We start from the raw sequence: 22,609 nt of genomic DNA, 5'->3' as shown, positions 1-22,609 counted from the left end.
ATGGTATTCGATTTTTAAAACCAAGGAGTTTTCAATTAAAAAGATTTTAATATGACAGGAACAGTGGAAATATTCCATTCCCGATACTTTTAGTGCAGCCTAGTACTGTAGACACAGTACATACATAAGTTGGGGAAAAAGTTTCTTTGCATTTTTTAATATAGTTTATTTACATTTAACTAAAGTGTGTAGGTACCATTTTGTTCGATAACTTTTTGCCATTTGTAAGTAGGGACATGATCCCATTGCTATAGAACATTTTGGGGCTTCTGATCAAAATACCCCGAAAATTGATTTTGGCAGTCCTCTCGTGACACTGCCTAAAGAATTCTGAAGAGACTGAAACAGGTGGAAATCTGAAGGTGCAAGGTCAGGACTATATGGCGGATGCATTAACGCCTCCCAGCCAAGCTCTCTTAATTTTTGCTGAGTGGCTAAATATGTGTGAGGTCTAGCGTTATCATGATGAAAAACCACACCCCTTCTGTTGATTAATTCCGGCCGCTTTCTCTCAACTTATTGCTTTAATGTCATCAGTTATTCGCAGTAAAGTTCAGAATCGATGGTCCTGCCTGGTGCAAACAGCTCATAATGAATAATGCCCTTCCAATCCCACCACACACACAGCATCACCTTGTTGCGAGTTAACCCGGGTTTTGCAACAGTCTGTGAAGCCTGACCGGCCTTTGACCACGACCTTTTTCGCACATTCTTGTCGTACGTGATCCACTTTTCATCACCAGTTATCAGCTTCTTCAAAAATGGTTCGGTTTCATTACGTCGTAATAAAGAATCACAAATAAGTACACGGTTCATTAGGTTTCTTTCAGTTAGCTCGTGAGGTACCCAAATATCGAGCTTTTTTTGTGTACCCATTTTTTTCAAATGCGCCAAAACTGTTTTGTGGTAAATTCCCGGCTCTTCAGCTACGTCGTAACTACTGATATGCCGATCTTGCTCCACTTTTTCAAAAATATCTGTAATAGGGCGACCAGAGTGACGTGCATCGTTGACATCACAATTTCCGGATTAAAAACGCTTAAACCAAATTTGTGCTACTTTCATAGACAGTGCACTAGGTCCATAAACATCGCAAATCTTTTTCGCGGCTTGCGTTGTATTTTTACCTTTTTTGTAGTAAAATTTTAAAATCTATCGAATTTCTTCATTAGATTCACTCATCTTGGCAATACGAAAAATAAACAAAAATCACACATTTTCCTAATTTGAATTTGAAATTATCTTGTTTAAAGCTTAAACTTTTAATGATACCAAAACCAGCCAGATACAAATAGTATAGCCAAAGAGATTTTATTACAAGTTCATACATACTATGATGCGAAAAGACTTATAAGATAGCTCCGAGGCCGGTAGGATACCCACACACTTATGTTATTTGTTTATTTTCTTCTTGTTTTGGTTATCATTTTGTATTATTTGTTTTTAAATAAATACAGAACAGTTAATTAGTTAGACTGTGTCGTGATATACTTATAATTTAGTCGGAAGTCACTAAAGTAAAAAGATTTTTGAAGTGTAACAATTATTTTTCCCAATTTTTCTGTCCATCTACTCTCAAATATTTATTGTAGATTGTTTTATAATCCTTGTAATACACAAGTCTATTAAACCTAATAGGACTTTTTGGTGGGAACGCGAGGAGTGAAGTTGTGTGATTTGTTTTATTTGGCTAATTAGTGTTTCTTCAGGTTTAAATATGTAATAACGATGATTTATTAACTGTTTAGTATCTGTGAAACTGCACAAATGTGGAAAAATGAAACAAAGCCGCTGAACATAACTCCTCGGGATCTTCTAAAAAGTCTCAGTAAATGACCACCATTTTACTGAGATTATACTTCATCCCATATCATCTCATCTCATTTCATTTCATTTCGTTTTCATTTCATTTCATGCCATGTTTCATAATAATCAACATCATTTTATTTCATAATATCATTTTCATATAAAAAAGTTACGTATCATTAAAATTAAAATAAGACTTGACCCAAAGGTCCTAGTTACCAGGTCATAAAATCCCTTAAAAAAAATTTTAACCTAATAATAATACACGTATGTAATTGAGCCGCACCGTCCACCGACAGCTCGGACGCATTGCTCGCGGAGCGAATACGAACAAATAAAAATTAGTTTAGCAGTTGAACGATTTAACTAATCGTAATCAAATTATTTACAATTTCAATTTATAATTATTAAATAAACTTGAAAGTATAGTTACAACAAGTGCCCCACCCTTCAAACCGAAACGCATTACTGCTTCACGGCAGAAATAGGCAAGGCAGTGGTACCTACCCGCGCGGACTCACAAGAGGTCCTACCACCAGTGATATCTCAAGGAGGGTGGCGCATTTACGTCGTAGATGTCTATGGGCTCCAGTAACCACTTAACACCAGGTGGGCTGTGAGCTCTTCCACCCATCTAAGCAATAAAAAAAAAGCCTCCGTTGCTGAGTCACGAGCAGACGAGCCGACACTGCTCGAGCTAGCGTGCGTCTCGTACAACATGCGCCGCTATTTTGTTGGTGAACAACTGAGCTTGTTGATAGTGCGGCGGCGGCGTGCCGGGCGAGTGTCGGAGCGCTGGCGGATTGTGACCATCTAATCAGTGGCGGTAATCAGCCGCGCACGTGGTAGGTCGCAGCGCGTGCCTGGTGGGGAGGCGGGGCTCGGGTCGATAGCGTGCGCGCGCAGCACGGTGCGCTGGTATCGAGCGGCGGTCGGGCTCGCGGACCCACAGTTCGAGTCCGGTCGCCGTCCAGCATGGAGCCGCCCGCCAGCCGCCCGCTCGTCAACCCTGACGAGCACGGCGAAGTCGATACCTCCAGGTACCGAGCGGACACCCCGCACTCGCACCACACCCGCTACTCCACAGCGTTCGACGCACCCATCACTCACTCACATCGCAATACTTACAAGACACCAGCCGAGTCGACGGCCGGAACACGACCTTAAGAACAACGCGATATGTAACTGCTGCTACAGCCCACTGAGTTACTCGCCGGATCTTCTCAGTGGGTCGCGTTTCCGATCCGGTGGTAGATTCTGCAAAGCACTGCTCTTGCTAGGGTCAGTGTTAGCATCACTCCGGTTTGAGCCCCGTGAGCTCACCTACTTGTTAAGGTTACGCTTAAATAGCCTCTCAAGGTTATCAGACAGGAAAAAAAACTGCTGCTTCATTCGCGTTATAAGAACTATTGCGTTCCTTCCTGCTCCAAGCGCAGCCTTGGACTATAAATAAGTTTACGTAGCAATAAACACATTCTATGAATTGTTTGTAGCCTTCTAGAGTTCTAGCCTTCAATAAAATGAACTAAATGTAATTTAAAAAAATAATATGTAAAGTGAGTCGATCGGTTCAGACAGAAAGTAGTGCGCATGCGCGGAGAGTGCCCGACATCTCGCCGGGGCAGCCTCCCGGTGTGTTTACAACTGCGCTTGTCGACTGAGTGAGGAGTGACCGACTCAATCATTAATGTTGAGTTGAAGTGATGCTCTAAGCAATATTAAAAGGAGCATATCGAGAGGTAAAAGACTATTTGGTTAAAACGACATTTATCTTTATAATTACAGGTCCATTTTATTTGGTACTAGTTCATCCGGCAGACTTCGTTGTGCCTCAATCAATAAATAAAAGACCTAAACTTTTCTATAAAATAAACTTAAAACAAAAAAAGGGAAAACAAAATTGTCATTTTTATTTAATTCCGAGCAATTTCATATTTATCCACCTTTTAAACCTTCTCTGGACTTCTTTCTACAAATAATTCAAGACCAAAATTAGCCAAATCGGTTCAGCCGTTCTCGAGTTTTAGCGAGACTAACGAGCAGCAATTCATTTATATATATTTATATATATATATATATATGGACTAGTATGAATAATTTGATGTTTTTAATTAAACTTCAATTAAGTTTAACCCATTCAAATAGCTGAAGATGTTTTTTGTTATGGTATTTTTTCCAAATTTAAAACATTAAATATCTCTCCTGTAAAGTTGCAAAAACGTCGCTTAAACCAAATAGCCTTTCACCTCTCGATACTATTTTCTAACACGCAATAAGAATAATGCTAGCTCCTGTCACGCTACCAACACTCCGCTTCCCCGGACGACGACGTGGAGGATCTGCGCTGTTCGGTTCACGCCGGAAGACTAAGACTTGTCCGTTTTGTTATTTGCTTTAGTTAGATAAGCCTCTCGACGTGATAGAGAGAGGGCTTAATCTAATTGTAAATGGGGACACGTTTCTATCGACAGATACCCGGCTCCAAAAGATGCAACCCACAAGGTCCGCGGTCGCAGCGACCTGCTGGAGCTCATGTGCGGCGCCGGCGCGGTCGACCCTGAGCTCCTCACCGTCAAGACTTTCTACTTCTTCTTCTACTCGGCGTTCGGCTCCTTGTTCCCCTTGATGGGCATCTACTTCAAGCAGATGGGTATGAACGCGGGCCAGTGCGGCCTGCTCATTGGAACTCGCCCTTTTGTGGAGTTTCTGTCGGCTCCATTCTGGGGCAGTCTCGCAGACCGCTGGCGTAAAGGACGTACGCTGCTACTGGCCTCTCTCAGTGCTTGGATCATCTTTACGCTGCCTTTGAGCTGGGTGCAACCGGCGCCTGTGTCGTGCGTGCTTCCCATTAACTCGACCGCCTACAACCTGACCGACCCCAGGTACGACGAGGACTGGACCACCCCGCCGCGCTCGTTCCGCGTCTCCGCCGACAAGGGGTCGCCTCTGCCGGTCAGCGACGCTCTCAACTATGACTCCAAGGCGAACGGAGACTGGGTGACACCGCTGCATTCCTTCATTGTATATCGAACCCCGGACATTCAAAAGACATTCTTTCTGCTGTTATTGCTGGTCGTGATCGGCGAGTTCTTCAGTGCACCCGCCATCACACTCGCTGACTCCGCCGTTATCACCTTGCTTGGAGAGGACGCTGACAGGTAGGGCTCTAAATGTCTAAATGAACCTAAAGCTTGACGATATGGTTGTTAGATTGGTCTGACAACAATAATATTTGATTAAGGTACGGACACCAGCGTATGTTTGGCTCGCTGGGCTGGGGGCTGGCGATGTTCTTCGTCGGCATAGCGCTGGACCACAGCACGTCATTCAGTTCTCATCCTTGCGGAGGTCCACAACGTTACGAAAAGAATTACACGATCTGTTTCGCGACCTTCTCCGTGCTCATGGGGGCCGCCCTCATCACTGCCACGCAGGTAATTCAAGCTTATTGCTGCGAAATATCATACGTAATGATAAGCAAGATGTAAATAATAAACAAATGTATATGTGATTACAGATAAGATTCAAGTATGAGTTCGTTAGTGAGGAGCTTGCCCCTCCTCCGCCCCCTTCTGAGCCAACACACGAGGAGAAGATGCAGCAACAACTCGCGCAACAACTACAGCTGCCCGGCCTGGACACCAGCGCGCCGCCTCCGCGACAACCCGACCTCGAACACGCCAAGGTGAGGAGAGCCGCGCCGTCTGCCCTTAATGCCGCTCTCTCCGCAACTGAACATTGAGCAGCCCGATCCTCACGAGCGTATCTTATTACAGGTCTTCGCACAGACAACACGCGAGATGCCGGAGTGGGTAACGGTGCTGCGTCAGTTCCAGAACGTGAAGGCGGCTTCGTTCCTGTTCGTGGCTTGGTTCATGGGCTTCGGTATCGGCTTGATCTTCACCTTCCTCTTCTGGCATCTTCAGGTTACATTGACATGTTTATAATACCACGAAGCTAACCATTATGTTTCGAACCGAATCCAGCGCCCTCGTAGCAGCCTAGGGCTCCGGAAAGTATAGTAATATAAATAATATTTAAGCTGATGATGATGTTAAAGTGTAAGTGTATTGACAGCAAATCATATGATATAGGTAACCTAAAAATCTTATCTTATTTTTTTAATATCTCTGTATCCCCATAAACAATATTGATTTTAATTTGTTTATAAAAAAAGGGATATATGAGTCGTCTATTATCAAAGGTGGCAATCTGTGCATTTGGACAAATTTTTTTTATTGATATGTCAATACAGATTGATTTGAACATAATCGTCTCCTTCAAAGAATACGGTTCAAAACCTGCATTAAATAAAGGTTAATAGTTAACCTGTTATTTATCTAAGATGTCGTTCCGAAGAGTTTTGTGACTGCCAGTGGAATACAAAGTCAATAATTCGTTTTTCTGATTTACCAATCATTGTCCAAAAGTCAGATTGCCGCCTTTGATAATAACTAGTCAGGTCATAAGTATTGTCACACAGTAAAAACTTTTATTTTAGAATGCTGGCCAGAAAAAAGTTTATTGAATTCGAATTTCGAATTGTTCATGAAAATAAAAATGTATACTTTTAGAATTTTACTCATTTTTAAATATGGAGTGGACGCTTAAAGAAGACCGTGTTGCAGTTATTGCGTTGCATCGTTGCGGTTACGCGCCAATTCAAATTTTTAACATACTGAAAAATTTGAATATAACCAAAAGATTCGTTTATCGTACCATCAAACGATACAATGAAGACTCTAGTGTAGATGACAGGTCCAGAAGTGGTCGCCCTCGGTCTGTTAGGACTCCAGCAGTGATAAAAGCTGTGAAGGCGCGAATTCAAAGAAATCCCAAACGTAAGCAGAAACTGTTGGCCCTTCAGATGGGGTTAAGCAGAACCACGGTGAAAAGGGTGTTAAATGAAGACTTAGGGCTTCGGGCATATCGAAGAAAAACAGGACATCGTTTGAATGCTCGTCTAATGGACCTGAGACTGAAGAGATGCCGCGCTTTGTTGAAGCGGTACGCGGGAAAAAAATATCGGGAAATTCTTTTTTCGGATGAAAAAATTTTTACCGTAGAAGAGAGCTACAACAAACAAAATGATAAGGTGTACGCACACAGTAGTGAAGAAGCGAGCAACCGTATTTCGCGTGTCCAACGAGGTCATTTTCCATCCTCGCTCATGGTATGGTTGGGAGTTTCTTATTGGGGCTTAACAGAGGTACATTTTTGTGAGAAAGGTGTAAAAACGAATGCAGTTGTGTATCAAAATACAGTCCTGACGAACCTTGTGGAACCTGTTTCTCATACCATGTTCAATAACAGTCACTGGGTATTCCAACAAGATTCGGCGCCAGCTCATAGAGCGAAGAGCACACAAGACTGGCTGGCGGCGCGTGAAATCGACTTCATCCGGCACGAAGACTGGCCCTCCTCCAGTCCAGATTTGAATCCGTTAGATTACAAGATATGGCAATACTTGGAGGAAAAAGCGTGCTCAAAGCCTCATCCCAATTTGGAGTCACTCAAGACATCCTTGATTAAGGCAGCCGCCGATATTGACATGGACCTCGTTCGTGCTGCGATAGACGACTGGCCGCGCAGATGGAAGGCCTGTATTCAAAATCACGGAGGTCATTTTGAATAAACTTTAGTGTCATAAGAATCTATGTTTTGTTAAGTTCATTTTGGTATATGAATGGTTACATAATGAATAAACTTGTTTCAATTATTTTACATTAAACATGTGACAGAATTTATGACCTGACTAGGTAGTCGACTCATATAGTCTGTTGTTTAAGCTTAATTTCATTACTGTCCTTGAACTTCGTTTAATGGGCCGTGCAATGTATGGAGAGTGGCCCATGTCCTTTTCAAAGGCATTTTGTACTACCTCTCGGGAATTGGCTTTTTCCCTGCGAAGAAGTTCGGACAACCCTGAAAGCAGTAGAAGTCTGTCGGCGTAAAAATAGAATTACTTTTTTTTAAATAAAATTTATTTGAATTTAATTGCATTAATTACGTTTCAAATCACCGTAACGAAACGTGAAACGGCAGAATAATGGTGATAGAAGGCAACGTCATAGGTAAAGGACCTATTATTAAAGTGATTCCGACCTATTTGTTGATGTATGTTTACAGGACATCAATGGCTCTCCCACTCTCTACGGGGTTGCATCTGTGATTAACCACATCTCGGAAATATTCGCGTACTTCTTCAGCTTCAAGCTCATCACACAAATGGGACACGTAAAGGTTAGTTTTGTTCGCATTGCGTCACCAGCGTGGCGGAAGAGGAAGTAAGACGCGAGTGTTGTCGATGGTCGGCAGGTGCTGTGCTTGGGTCTGGCGGGAAACGTGCTGCGGTTCCTGTACATCTCATGGCTCTCGGACCCATGGTGGGTGCTGCCCTTCGAGTTCGTCCAGGGAGTGACGCACGCGGCCGTGTGGGCGGCCTGCTGCTCCTACATCGCTCAGAGAGCCCCGCCCGGTCTGCGCTCGTCCGCACAAGGCGTACTCCAAGGTATATTCTCATCAGTCATGAATACATATGTATTCACGTAACGTCCGAACCATCGATTACACGATCACCCAACGACGACGTCTTCGACAGGACTCCATCACGGACTGGGGCGCGGGTGCGGGGCGGTGCTGGGCGGGATCGCGGTCGCCAAGTGGGGCACAACGAGCACGTTCGCCGGCTACGGAATACTGTGCGCGGTGGTGCTTGCCGTCTTCGCCTTCATCAACTTCCGCGGGGGCGAGGAGCCGGACACGGGCGGCGCAGGAGAGGAAGAGGTCCGCGCCGTGGCGGAGGTGGGAGTACTGGCGCCGCACGGGGTGCCCTCCAATCCGCTACCCCGCGCGCTCTCATCGACGCGGCTGGCGGACCTGGCGCACCACGACTCTTACGGCGCCACCAACTCGCACGCCGGCGCTGACAGCCTGTCGGTGCCGCGACCCGCGAACCCCTTCCTCGCGGAGCCGCACCAGCAACTGCAGTAGTCGCCACCGGCTCCGTGGCCTGCCGCCTCGGCCAAGCGCTCGTCTCCTCATCTGTTGTTTGTTGATTTTTATTGTGTTGTTGAACTTGAGATGTTTATTACGAGATTCATGTTGTACACATTGTAGTGGTACCTGCATAGCCGTGCTAATTGTTGTGATGAATGCGTTTCGATGTCATTCTTTCAAATAGTCAATATTATAATATGAACTTAGTTTGTAATGAATGTCTATATATAGAACTAAGTAAGGTAATATTAAAATTGTTGTTGTTGTGTATCGATATGTGTCCTGAGCGCTCGCCGGAGCCGACCGCTGGCAGTGAGTAGTGAGCAGTGAGCAATGAGCAATGAGCAATGAGCAGTGAGCATTGAGCAGTGGAGCAGTGAGCTGCCCGCGTCCCCCCGCTTCCAGCGCGTACTGCGGTGGCCTGCAGGATGTCTGCTGTAGTTGTGTTGTTTGATGCAGTACACTGTACAGTATTCACAGCGTTTGTTTGGTAACTGACATCACAAAAACGTCTTTGCAAACATTAGGGTTGTAAGACGTGAGACGCGGCTCGAGAACTCATGCTGAGAGAATGAGGAGTGTAACAACCATATTGTATGATAGCCATATATATAATTGTATGTATGTATACATGTTCGTCGTAAGAAGACCGGCACTATATTATATATTTTTGCACTTGTGTAGCGGCACAGCGGCGCCCCCTTCCCTTGTCGAGGGGAGCCCTATCTAACTACTCTCTACTTCAAATGTACATAATATAAATGTGTATTATTATTGATTAAATGTTACAATCATTGGATGGTCAATCCCGTTTTCAAATTCTACTTGTCATCATTGAAGACGCATGGTGAATGTTAAGTAACCTCTCCCGCCGTCGCCAGCAGCAACAGTGAACTGCACGGAACAAACTTATGCAATTGACTTGAAAGCTGTAGTTTGAAGTGAACGTAAAGCAGGTGACGCGGAATATGGTGACACTTTACAAAACTTGCATAAGGCCCGTCATGACTTACGCGAGTGTGGTGTTCGCTCACGCGGCCCGCACACACATAGACACCCTTCAAACCCTACAATCCCGCTTTTGCAGGTTAGCCATCCAGCCTATCCAGAAATACATGAAGTCAGCGTCGGAACGGTACTTTGATAAGGCTATGCGTCATGATAATCGCCTTATCGTTGCCGCCGCTGACTACTCCCCGAATCCTGATCACGCAGGAGCCAGTCACCGTCGATGCCCTAGACACGTCCTTACGGATCCATCAGATCCAATAACTCTTGCATTAGAGGACTACAGCTCTAACACTAGGAGCAGGCTTAGGGACCCCGGTAACCGTACTCGCCAAACTCGCAAAGAGTTCGACGTGCAACCTAACCTAAACATCAGCCCGCTGAGTTTCTTGTCGGATCTTCTCAGTAGGTTGCGATTCCGATCCGGTAGTAGATTCATTCGCGAAGCAGCTACTCTTGAGCTGTTAGGTCTCCTTCGGAGGCGCTCGGGTAACTGTTAGCAAATCCCACCCCTCCTGGCTGAGCCTTTGCTCGCCCACCTGTCCTGGTGAAACTGGAAAGGCCTCCGGGCCACCAGTAATCCTTCAATCATAAAAAAAAAAAAAAAAGTTGTGCGTGGGAAAGTGAAGGAGTAAATTATAAGAGGAACGCAAGTCCTTATTGTGCTAAGAATGTAAATATTTAAAGTACTGAGTAGGAGGTAGGAGGGAGGAATTGGACATGTCAGTATAGAGTGAAGTGTAGTAAGAGCATGTAGATTGCCGCACTCGCGTAGAGGAAGATAATTTATTTCGGAGCAGTAAGTAGACACGTGGTCATACTTGCGAAGATTAAAAATAAATCAAATACAGTCAGTCAGTTAGGCTTAGTAAAAGCGATGCGTTCATCAAAGTTCTCCAAAAAAAACTCGATTACGGTAAGTGTGTATTGTCGGGGTGAGTCTCAGAGGGTCGATACATTTGTTTGTTCGTAGAATCCTACCCGCAGTCATGGCGTTAGTACCGGGAATTCGTCTATAAGAATATAGAGGTCAATAACAGTGTTTTTAGATTCAAAGAACGAACTTTCTTAAGAACAATAAATTTTCAAAACAACCTTTTGTTATATTAAAAATCTTTATTGTTACAGTTGAGTAAATTATTAGGAGTATTAAATAAAATTAACATTATCTTAAAAACTTAAATAATAATTATCTCTACATACTATTATTAATGTTTATCATGAGTACACATAGTATGTCCATGCGTGGTATACATAGTCGTGCATGTACGTACAGAAAGGCCGGTGTCGGGTGCAACCAAAAGTGCTGCTCGACAGTATCTCTGGTTCCCGCGGCGCCGCGAGGGTGTGGGTCACAGGGGGTTACGAGGGGTCACACCACCACGATGCGTCCGTTCCGGTAGGCGGTGCGGAGCGGGGCTCTCTCGCTGCTGGTCGAAGCCGTCGTCGTTGTGGTCGCGAAGCTGAAGCCACGTTCAGGTTCATCATTAAACAAACTGGTGGTAGGACCTCTTGTGAGTCCGCGCGGGTGGGTACCACCACCCTGCCTATTTCTGCCGTGAAGCAGTAATGCGTTTCGGTTTGAAGGGTGGGGCAGCCGTTGTAACTGTACTTGAGATCTTAGAACTTATATCTCAAGGTGGGTGGCGCATTTACGTTGTGGATGTCTATGGGCTCCAGTAACCACTTAACACCAGGTGGGCTGTGAGCTCGTCCACCCATCAAAGCTATAAAAAAAAAAACGTTTCAATCTCGCCTTTGTGTTCATGTCCGCGAGCGACACTTGTCCCGCACATCCCGCTATGTACATGTGTACACTGTCACTTTGGAAATGTGACACAGTTTACATAGCCCTTGCAAATATGCAAATATGAAATATCAATGGAATTCAATAAAATTATTGAACAATGAACAGGATAGCGATGTGAGTATGTGTGTACATTTTATGTACAGACAGACACAATTAATGAGACAGCATGTGCCACACTGGTCGGCTGAGTGCAGTATACATAAATGAACTACTGCGTTACCTACGCACACATATCATCACTATATTTTTTTCATTATATTATCACTATATTAGTTCACTATATTATTCTGCCTACCTATTGCTAGTAACCTTGAGGGGTTATGCTAGCTAGATCCGGCGAGAAACTCAGTGGGCTATGTCTGTGTGTTAAGATGCGAGACTGGCCTCATGTCTCAAGATGGATGACGGCATCGCGTGGACACTTAACAACAGGTTTCTCATCAGCTCACTCGCTCACTTACTAATAAAGTAACTCAAACCTTATGAAAGTTTTGAAGAGCTCGACACGGATAAGTTTTGATGGCATAATTTCCCAGTACGGTTGAAAGGACTTGTTTAATCTGTGCTTATATAGAGCGTGTGTGGTATCATGCAGGGCGATAATCTTATCTTATACCTGAATCTCGGAAACGGCTCCAACGATTTTCATAAAATTTAGTATACAGGGGATTTCGGGGGCGATAAATCGATCTAGCTACGATTTATTTTCAGAAAATGATGTTTTATTCGTATTTTCAATAATCAAGTCTTCCCGACATCTATTGGCGAATAATAATACTATTTTTCTTAATTGAGGGCAACTAACCGCTTTAAAGACACAACAAGATGGTGTTATCAAAAAAAAAACGGTCATCATCTAGTTATTAATAAGACACGACAGTTTGCAACCTGTTTATCGTGCGACGACGCGACACAGACTGTGCAAGCTAAGCCCGCTACAAACTCAATCTCTGGGGCGGTACCTGTGTGAGTCTCTTCGGCGAGTCCGGGAGCGCGAGTAGTGCGCCAGCAGCAGCGCTAGCACCACCGCCAGCCCCTGCAGCGCCACGAGTAGCGCCGCGCCCGCCGCCGCCACGTACGCGTTACACGGCACGTCCTTCTCCACCTCCTGTACAGCCACGCACCACGTGATAACACTCGCTTACCAGTTCCTTTTCACTTTAACACAATACGCGCTTCGGCTAGAGGCACGAGACAAGGGACTGACCCGTGACTCCGCAGCACAAAACATCACAACGCGAACGATTGCAGGATACCTGTATGAGATCGTGGAGCTTCTGCGGCAAAGGATGCAGTCGACCAAGCACGGAGAACAATGGGACCAGATGCTCGTGCACTTCCAGCGCGGTGAGCAGATCTTGACCTTCAGGACCACGCAGCCACTCTTCCACTCGCAGAGTCGTCCATAAAGCCCAGCCCACCTCCGCCAGCACCAGCGCCATCATCACCACCGCATACTACGCACACGTAACGTCTGGTCACGCAGAGAGCAAACAAACTGGGTGGGAAATCAGGTCGACACTCACCAGGATGAGCAGAACGCGACGCGAGGTCGCGTGCCGTACGACGAGCGCTGTGGCGGTCAGGTGTCCCAGCAATATCAGCAGCACGGCGCCGGCGAGCAGACCTGCGGCTAGGGCCCGGTATACGGCGGGCAACAGCTGGCGCAGCACCACGTACGCCGTGGGGTCCCACTTGAGTCGCGCCGCCATCACCAGCGCCGCGCCCGCGTACAGCTGCAACACGCGCCTTGGATCACTGGGCCGAGTCCTCGCGCTCCCCCCCGACCCTCGTACCCTCGTACAGATCATACCCGCACGGTAAACAAACAGCTCGACAGTAACTCAATATTCTAGTTCTTTTTGAGGGATTTAAGGATATCTAATTAGTGACGTGTTCAAGCAAGTGTATCACTACATAGTCTAAAACAAAGTCGCTTTCTCTGTCCCTATATTCCTATGTATGCTTAAATCTTTAAAACTACACAACGGATTTTGATGTGGTTTTTTTAAATAGATAGAGTGATTGCAGAGGAAGGTTTATATGTATAATAACATCCATTAAATAGTGGAGAAATCAATAATAACTTACAGTTTCCGAAGCGAAGCGAAGGCGGGTCGCTAGTTAATACATATTTTGTTGAATTAACACCGATGCGTAAAGTTACGGTACGAGTTAGTCCTAAACATCGTGTTCCCATTGTACTCAATCGACGACGACCGCACGGGACGACGAACGAGATCGTAGTCTCGGCTGCATGGTCACTGCAACTGTCCCACGTCCCGCCTCCAAAGAGTGACGCATGACTGCATCGCGCAGACATAGACTGGACGGTGGTACCTACCCGTGCGGGCTTACAATACTCAGTACAAACCAGTGTGCTTAGTGCAAGGTTTTTAACGTTTCCGATAGCGTTAAAGTTAACTCAGCTTTGTACAAACTGTGACTGTGAATATAATGTGTTAAAATAAAATAAAAATATATATAATGTCGGCCTATACGCGTCGGAAAGCCAATTCAAAATACAGAAATTGTATACGGTTGGAAAGGGCATCTCAACAGCAATCGAATGGTTCCTAAAAAACACCACATGATCGAGTGAAGCAGTGCCGGCAACGTAAAATAATTAATGCGGACGACAGGATTTCTTATGATTATGACATGCATAAATAATAATATTTTATATAGGAAACTATTAGTATTAGCCGTTACGAGACGTATTCACGTACCTTGAACAAATGGCCGTGCTCATAACACAGCGACACCCAGTTTTTCACGGGTAAGTTTTCATTTGGGACTTTACCTGGTGTTCAAACAGGTTCTAACCAGCATGCTGACCGCTTACGATTAATGAAAAGGATAAAATTTTCCTCGCAAGTGACAATGTGGTTCGAACTCCCTTCGTTTCTATGTCTGTATAATACTTACTCTTATAATACTTTGTATTAATTGTATGTATATTTACGGAGATATGTATGTGTATATGTATGTGTACATATATGTATATGTATTTCACTGGAATGGTACACCGCGCGTAGTTCGTTTCCAAATGATTCTTGTCCACCTGATAGTTGTCTGGCAGAGATCGCTCTTAGCGATAAGACCGCCAATTGTACTTTTTTGTTTTTAATGTATCGCACTGTTTATTTGTTTTTTGGTGTACAATAAAGAATACTCTCTCTCTCTCTCTCTGTTAAGAGACGCAAGACATACCTTAACGCGTCCGTCGCGCTGAAAATCGTTCAGTATGCTTAGTGCGAGTTTTTTAACGTTTTCGATAGCGTACGTGTTAGCCCAATTTTGTATGGAGTTGGCACAGCGCCCCTAGCGACAAACGTAGGCAAACGATCCCATTCCATACAAATATGAGCCAACTTTTACGCTATCGAGAACGTTAAAAAACTCGCACTAAGCACACAGTTCGCGCGGCACACACTTATCTAGTTATTTTACTTTACCGATTTTACGAAAACGGACCAATATTGTTTTGATGCTAACGTTGAAAGCTGCCACTAACTCAGACCGTTGATTGTATTTTTAGCTTACACTATTGCCTTTAACGTTGTTGACATTAGTTTTCGGGCGACCACGGGGCTCATTTATAGATCAAAATTTCCATGTCGGAAGCTTTCAATCCAATGACGAGTCGTGCATTCTTTTGTAATGTTCACCCCAAGCGAAGTAAATTGTCCCTTGGTAATAAGGAATGTGGATCTCCATGATGACCTGGAGCTTGACTCAGTCAGTAAGTATCTACAGTCGGCATCATTGCGCCACTTTGAGAAGTCGGCACGACACGAAAATCCTATTGTCGTGGCCGCCGATAATTACATACCCGATCCTGTGGACCGAATGGTAAATGGTCGACGTCGCCCTAAAAACGTCATTACGAATCCTCCCGATCCACTAACGGTTCTTTTAGGTACGGGGTACCTCAAGCACCGGTCATCGTCCTCGCTGAACGCGTCCCTTGTGACGAAGGGCTCGACGAGTAAATTATAGACATAGCCCACCGAGTTTCTCGGCGGATCTTCTCAGTGGGTCGCGTTTCCGATCCGTTGATAGATTCTACGAAGCACTGCTCTTGCTAGGGTCAGTGTTAGCAACACTTCCCGTTTGAGTCCCGCGAGCTCACCTACTAGTTCGGTGAATCTAGAATAACCCCTTGAGGTTACTAGAATACGTAGAAAAAAAAATGTGTTCACTCCCCACACATCATTAATGTTGTGAGTCGTTTGTGCGACATTGCTAGATACTAATATACGAATGTAGTAAAAACAAAACTCTGCTCAATAAGGAAATGACTGAATTCCACACTTTCAAAATAAAATTCATTTGGATTTAGAATTTATTGCAAATCATTTCGGTAAATGCAGGTTTTGGTCATTTTTCAATTGCCTATTTACTTTCACCTAATCATTATTATGTGTTCCGTTTGACGTCCGAAGTCCATTATGAGAGTACATCGTATGATTTCCACTGCAGGTCGCTCAATTTGACTACTTCCGTTTCCTAAGTCCCGCCTACAGCGCCCTCTATAACGTCTGGAACCGAACCAACAAGCAAAGACAAGCCGCCATATTTGTCATTGTTGCGTCGTTTTTTCCCACGTGCAGTCGTTAATATTTTAAGAAGTTAATAATTTAAAATGTTATAAGCAACTTTCGAGATTTGAAGTAGAAAGTTTGTTTCAAACAAGTGTTATGATTATCTTCCGTTTCGTAAAACCTCCAAGGCTCTACAATGACTGACGAGGTTATCGCGTCTTTTCAAAGTAAACTTTAAGTGAGGATAGTTCTTCGATTTCTTCGGATATTTCTTCGGGTTCGTCGGAAAATAAAGACGAGGGACCAGCAAGAAAACTTCGAAAGCGTGACTGGTCGCGAGATCTGAATAAAAGGTTTGACTTACTGTCGCAATAATGGGTGAGTCATGTGAATAATATTTTAACTTCGAATCATGCTATTGATGGTCGTGCACCAGTGGTCCCGCCTTTACACTTACAAATACCAACATCTTATAATAATAATGTCTGATCTGGTTTCAACTTCCAATCGAAATTAGAAAACGATGAATAGTTTTTACGTCCGCCACCAGACCGTCCGTTAGCAGAAGCGGGTAGGTTTTGAAATTTGAGCGTTTCTATAAAAGAACCAGATATGCAAAGATTTGACTGGCCGACTTGGAACGCGGTGCAGGATTCAGAGGTTCAACAGGAGGTTTTCCTGCGTTATCTAATGCTCTTTTGGCACAGAACGAATGCGTTATACTGCCATACAAAACCTTGCCGACTGGTCAAATTCAGCGAATGTTCAGCTTAATACTTCCGCCATTTACGAAAAGTTTAAACCGCTATTCGGTAACGATTTCGCCGATAAAAGTTTCTAACGATATCCTTCAAATAATTTTCGGTAAGCGAGCCGAGGTTATACGATAGCGTCGTAGATACCTCTTAAAGAAATTAAAGGATAGATATATCAGGGAAGATGTAGAGAAAATATCTTCTTCTTGTGATTATATGTTTAACCCCAACTTATTATTGGCATATATACAGAAAATTGGTGGTATTGATAAATTACAAAAGCGGTACCATCTGCTACTCGCATCCGGCCCGCATCGCCGGAACCCTCGGCTTATACTGCCAATGCAAAGCCATGTCGAGCTAGGCCACATTCCAATACATCTAAAGAGGCCGAAAACAGATATTCTGAGCGATATTATCCAAATAATTCCTCAGCAAGAAAAACGGGGGGAGGGGGGAACAAGTACAAAGTGGAACGAAAATCAGGAAATAAAAAATAAATTACTCAACAGCATTTTCAGGCGGATGTCTAAGACTATATCGAAACAGCTGGACTCGATCCACCAAACGTAATATTGAAATTAATAACTTGATGTCAATCAAAATCCAAAATTTAATTCAATAGTTTTAGAACCCGCACCCCCGACACCGTCTTTCATATTTCCTCTTTTTATACTTCCCAAGACCAATAAAAAATCGAACAATTTTCAACCTCAAGGCATTGCACAAGTACATGAAACTGTCGTTTTCACCTTTTCCACCACCATCTTTCCTAAGTTTTATAACAGATTGGAATGTCAAACTGGATTTGAGCCAGGCCTATTATCTATCAATGAGGTTTCTCGGGATCAGTTATCAGGGTCGTCTACTTCAGATGATGTCTGCCATTCGGCTTAGCTGCACCACTGCGGATTTTTGCTTCAGTGACAAACTGAATAGCCGAAATACTTCGTCAGAAGGGTCTGCGACTAGTGGTTATCTGCTTGTACACCAGGGCAGAACACCTCCCGCCATCGGAGCAGAGCTCATCCATATTATCTGGAACCGCTGCGTTCATTGACAGTGCGTTTCCAGAGGTCTTTTTTGCCACGTACCATCTGGCTATGGAATGAGCTCCCTCCACGGTGTTTCCCGAGCGCTATGACATGTCCTTCTTCAAACGAGGCTTGTGTGTAATTAAGCAGTAGGCAGCGGCTTGGCTTTGCCCCTGGCGTTGCTGAAGTCCATGGGCGACTGTAACTATTCACCTTCAGGTGGGCCGTATGCTCGTCTGCCTACAAGGGCAAAAGACTTGTTGAAATCTCAAGTAACTATACTGAGAACCTTAGAACTCATATCTCAAGGCGGGTGGCGGCATTTACGCTGTAGATGTCTGTGGCCTCCAGTAACCACTTAACACCAGGTAAGCTGTGAACTCGTTCACCCATCTAAGCAACTGGTTAAGACACTGACGAGCTTGATAGACTTTCTTGGAATCTTATGGGACACCAAATCCAAGACAAAGTCCCTGCCCAAGAATTTGCTCGTGCGATTTGCTGCCGGCGGTTGGAACCTAAAGCAGGCGCAAAGCCTCTTAGGATATCTCAACTTTGCGACTTTCATCACCCACCGGGGAAAGTTGCTTTGCCGAGTCCTTGCAGTACCACAGCAACAAGCTCAGGAGGTATCCTTATTTACCAAAGCAGTATTCGGACGAGGTACGTACAGAGCTGAATTGGTGGTTAGAGAAAGTCAGTCAGAGCACACTAATTCATCCACAGAGAATGGCCACGAACCACGTCATCACCGACGCGTCGGACATTCAGTGGGGACCCCTTGTAAACAACAGAACAGAATTTTCCTACATAAAGAACGAGGGAGGAACCCGGTCACGATAATTGCTAGATCTGACTGAAAAATTGCTAAACTTAATAGACCACCTCAAAGTTGTACTTCTCCCTCACCATCTACCGGGACTGTACAACACTGAAGCCGACCACCTCTTACGCAATCGCGGCGGCTTGGAGTGGTATCTCACAGAAAAAGCAACCACTAGGCTATTCAGCCTGTGGGGAACTTGTTCTCGTCTCGGACCGCTCATGGATAACAAACTATGTTACTCAAGACTTATTGAAACTCGTGGTAGGACCTCTTGTGAGTCCGCGCGAGTAGGTATTTTGCCCTGAAGCAGTGGTGTGTCTCTGTTTGAAGGACGGGGCAGCCGTTGTAACTATACTTGAGATCTTGGATCTTATATCTCAAGGTGGGTGGCGCATTTACGTTCTAGACGTCTATGGGCTCCAGTGACCACTTAATACCAGGTGAGCTGTGAGCTCGTCCACCCATCAAAGCAAAACTCATACGCCTGCCTCTACAACTCGTTCAGCAGATCTTGGCATTACTGACTGGCATGGCCGTTTCCGCCTTGGCATTACTGACTGGCATGGCCGTTTCCGCCGCTCAGTCTGATATCCAGAGTGCTGGACCACTTCAACTCAACCTCAGGTCGGTACATACTAGTGGTACCAAAGTGCAAGAAGCCCCCGTGGAGGCAAGACCTGAATCACCTGCCCTTAAGCGACTCAAGAAGCTCAGAGATCTGAACATCAGTCTGGTGGACACTGACAATGCTACCGCCAGGCTAAGTCAGCAATCTACACCTGGAAGCTTGGATCATTTTGGGTGGGATACGCTGACAGGGACATGGACATCGGCAGGAGAGAAACTTACTATTATCGTGCTGGAGAGTCTACGATAAGAATATACGCCCCTATTTGGAATAAGGGGTAAGGTTTTGTCAAGAAAATGTATTAATTCTCGTGTACCCGAATTAGCAAATGTAGCTAGATTTCTCTGTTATCTGTATTTATCTCATGATCTCTCCTACCGGACCATTCTAGTTTATAAGTCTGTTATATAGCGTCCGTTTGTGAAACTATATCGGATATAAAAATAGCTTCGAGCCCGACAGTGAAACATACTGAAATCTATTTCCTTGACAAAGCCTGCACCTTCTAAATTACCGATATTTGGGTCGAAAACTAATTAATCTTCACACCAACAGTCCAGTTGGACATTCGTGGCTGCTCCTGACCAATCTATCATCGATGCAGTATACTGGCTACGCAATCTAGTGAATATGACACAGCAAACCAGTGGGAATATTAGTAATCTATTCTTAGCAACTAAAGGCTCCACTAAGCCAGCTACTGCAGCGAGGATTAATAGTTGGGTAAAAAGTCTTTTAGGAGACTCAGGTATTCAGGCCTCAGTTGGAAGCTGTAGAGCGGTGGTGAAAACTTTAAACTGGATAGGAAATTACCAAATTAATGATATTTTAGCTAAAGCTAACTGACAACATGAGCATACTTTTAGAAAGTTTTATCAAAAACTTATTATTGATGCATCAAACACTGATATAAGTTCTGAGAAATCTTTCTCAGTATTTTCGTCCTAAATCTTATTAGGTCGATTTGAATTAAGTGGGTAATATTATACGGTTACCTTCAATTAATTTAAATTATGGGCTTAATTTAAGCTTTGCTTAATTAAACATAATAAGTCACATTGTTGCTTTTTAAATAAATATTATTTTATTTCAAATACAAGCCACCAGGAGATAACAAACAGTCTCTCATAATGGACTTCGGACGTCAAACGGAACACATAATATAGAAATTTTACCTTCCAATAAAATTTGTATTATGTTTCCTAAGACGTCCGAAGTCCAGATAATGTCTTCCTGGGGCTACATCCATCATTATGAGCCGAACAATGACAAATATGGCGGCTTGTCTTTGCTTGTTGGTTCGGTTCCAGACGTTATAGAGGGCGCTGTAGGCGGGACTTAGGAAACGGAAGTAGTCAAATTGAGCGACCTGCAGTGGAAATCATACGATGTACTCTCATAATGGACTTCGGACGTCTTAGGAAACATAATACAAATTTTATTGGAAGGTAAAATTTCTATATTTCTTGATTACAGAATACGATATTCGTTTAATAATTTCTTAGTGCCTGTGTACCTGAAAGTAGTTATCAAAGAAAGAAAACGGGTTACGTAGAAGAAATCTAAGGACGACCCTAACGAGTACTTTAATATAATGAAATATAAACTTACTAGCGACCCGCCCTCGCTTCGCTTCGGAAAGTGTGATTTATTATTGATTTCTCCACTATTTAATGGATGTTATTATACATATAAACCTTCCTCTTTAATCACTCTATATATTAAAAAAAAACGCATCAAAATCCGTTGCGTAGTTTTAAAAATTAAGGCATACATAGGGACACACAGATATAGGGACAGAGAAAGCGACTTTGTTTTATACTATGTAGTGATTATTTGTGCTGGCATCGTGTTGTGGGCAATGCGGACACTGCAAGACTCACGGCGAGCATGAGGTTGATGTGGGAGAGAAGCACGGAGGCAAGACGCTGGCAGCAGTTCATGGTGGAAATGTCGCGCTCTCCTCTCGGCACTGTACCGCGCGCATGTAGACCTCGGCACTGAGCAGCACTGAGCACTGAGCACTGACACCACAGACAGCAGACCTCACGACATGTGTTTTGTAAATATTCGTTGCTGGAGTGTTGGACGCGAGTGTAAGCGAAAATGGTTTTCACGAAATGCAAGTATCTTATCAGTTCTTATCAAATTATCGTAAATATCCGTACCGTATCGTGAATGATTGTGTGCGATTGGTACCTGTGCTAAGTAGCGCTGGAGGATACAAACAATCCAAATTGTAATGTGTCCAAAATACGGATAGTTTATTATTAGCGTTCAGTGACGTCAGGAATCAAAGTATGGCAGACAATTTTAGAACTTACAATTTTTTTATTAAAATCTTGTGACTTATTATTATCTAAGTATGAAAATATATATGTTTTTCTATTAAATTATTAATATAGTATTAGATCCGTTCAATTAATGAGGTAATAATATATTCTGAGGAGAATGTAATCACTGCTTTAAATACTTCGTTTATCCTACTACCTATATACGCATAGATATAGGTACTTATAGAAGACAAAAAACCTAAATCAAATAATCTAATTATTATTACAAAATTTGGCCACGAGCCACGTTCCCTTTGCTTCTTGAGTTCAACGAACACAAAAATAAGACTAACGCGAGAGCCAAACTTTTGTGAATTGTTTTATTTAGTCAATATAATGTTTCTCCAGACTTAAACTTCATGTCATAATGGTGGCTTATGGACAGCTCAGCATCTGTGGAAATACACAAGCGTACAAATGTGAGTCAAAGTCGATGGAAATGGCTCCTCGAGTTCTTTCAAAATCCTACTAAAACTTCTGTAAATCTCCACTATTTTATTAGGATATATTTTTTTTTTTTTTTTTTTTTATTGCCCTTCTAGGCAGTCGAGCATACGGCCTACCTGATGGTGAGTGATTACCGTCGCCCATGGACTTCAGCAATGCCAGGGGCAGAGCCAAGCCGCTGCCTACCGCTTAATACTCAATTTATCTCAACTCGCTTCATTTAATTTTAGTAGCTCAACTTTATTTCAGTTGTCCGTTGTCCATATTACTGAATATATGTATGTTAGATTATTTTCATTTTCTGGTAGCGACATGATAAGCAGACGGTCTAGTACGGCGACTGGCTCGCTTCTACCCATTCTAGTAACTTCGAAGGGTTATACTAGATTCACCTAATTAGTAGGTGAGCTCATGGG

The 22,609-nt window shown here is 43.7% G+C and overlaps 2 protein-coding genes across 2 annotated transcripts; one reads left to right on the top strand and one right to left on the bottom strand.

Annotated features, from left to right (window-relative positions):
* The first annotated feature begins 2,688 nt into the window (after positions 1 to 2,688).
* On the top strand, positions 2,689 to 9,611 carry LOC101746863 (major facilitator superfamily domain-containing protein 6). Its single transcript, XM_004930671.5, has 8 exons — positions 2,689 to 2,846; positions 4,278 to 4,964; positions 5,048 to 5,240; positions 5,324 to 5,491; positions 5,583 to 5,732; positions 7,936 to 8,049; positions 8,125 to 8,317; positions 8,408 to 9,611. Exons 1-8 carry the CDS (start codon positions 2,782 to 2,784, stop codon positions 8,797 to 8,799), a joined length of 1,962 nt encoding a protein of 653 aa, XP_004930728.1. The 5' UTR covers positions 2,689 to 2,781; the 3' UTR covers positions 8,800 to 9,611.
* A 1,298-nt stretch (positions 9,612 to 10,909) lies between these two features.
* On the bottom strand, positions 10,910 to 21,814 carry LOC101746726 (uncharacterized). The gene is made up of 5 exons (XM_004930670.5): positions 21,297 to 21,814; positions 13,150 to 13,359; positions 12,880 to 13,080; positions 12,586 to 12,731; positions 10,910 to 11,276 (listed from the first exon to the last, which is right to left on the bottom strand). The coding sequence occupies exons 1-5, from the start codon at positions 21,354 to 21,356 to the stop codon at positions 11,186 to 11,188; spliced, it is 708 nt and encodes a 235-aa protein (XP_004930727.2). The 5' UTR covers positions 21,357 to 21,814; the 3' UTR covers positions 10,910 to 11,185.
* Between the last annotated feature and the right edge of the window lie 795 nt (positions 21,815 to 22,609).

Source organism: Bombyx mori, chromosome 23 (assembly GCF_030269925.1).
Source record: "Bombyx mori chromosome 23, ASM3026992v2".
In the NCBI taxonomy this organism is placed as follows: domain Eukaryota; kingdom Metazoa; phylum Arthropoda; class Insecta; order Lepidoptera; family Bombycidae; genus Bombyx; species Bombyx mori.
Note: the sequence above shows the minus strand (reverse complement) of the source record. Positions and strands in the feature narration are given on the sequence as shown.

Excerpts from the sequence above, each read along its gene's own strand:
- LOC101746863 (XM_004930671.5), top strand. The coding sequence starts at position 2,782 with ATGGAGCCGCCCGCCAGCCGCCCGCTCGTCAACCCTGACGAGCACGGC. Across the intron at positions 5,492-5,582 it reads CCGACCTCGAACACGCCAAG|GTCTTCGCACAGACAACACG; the intron begins GTGAGGAGAGCC and ends ATCTTATTACAG. Across the intron at positions 8,050-8,124 it reads CACAAATGGGACACGTAAAG|GTGCTGTGCTTGGGTCTGGC; the intron begins GTTAGTTTTGTT and ends GATGGTCGGCAG.
- LOC101746726 (XM_004930670.5), bottom strand. The coding sequence starts at position 21,356 with ATGAACTGCTGCCAGCGTCTTGCCTCCGTGCTTCTCTCCCACATCAAC. Across the intron at positions 13,360-21,296 it reads ACATCAACCTCATGCTCGCC|CTGTACGCGGGCGCGGCGCT; the intron begins GTGAGTCTTGCA and ends CGCGTGTTGCAG. Across the intron at positions 13,081-13,149 it reads GTCGCGTTCTGCTCATCCTG|TATGCGGTGGTGATGATGGC; the intron begins GTGAGTGTCGAC and ends ACGTGTGCGTAG.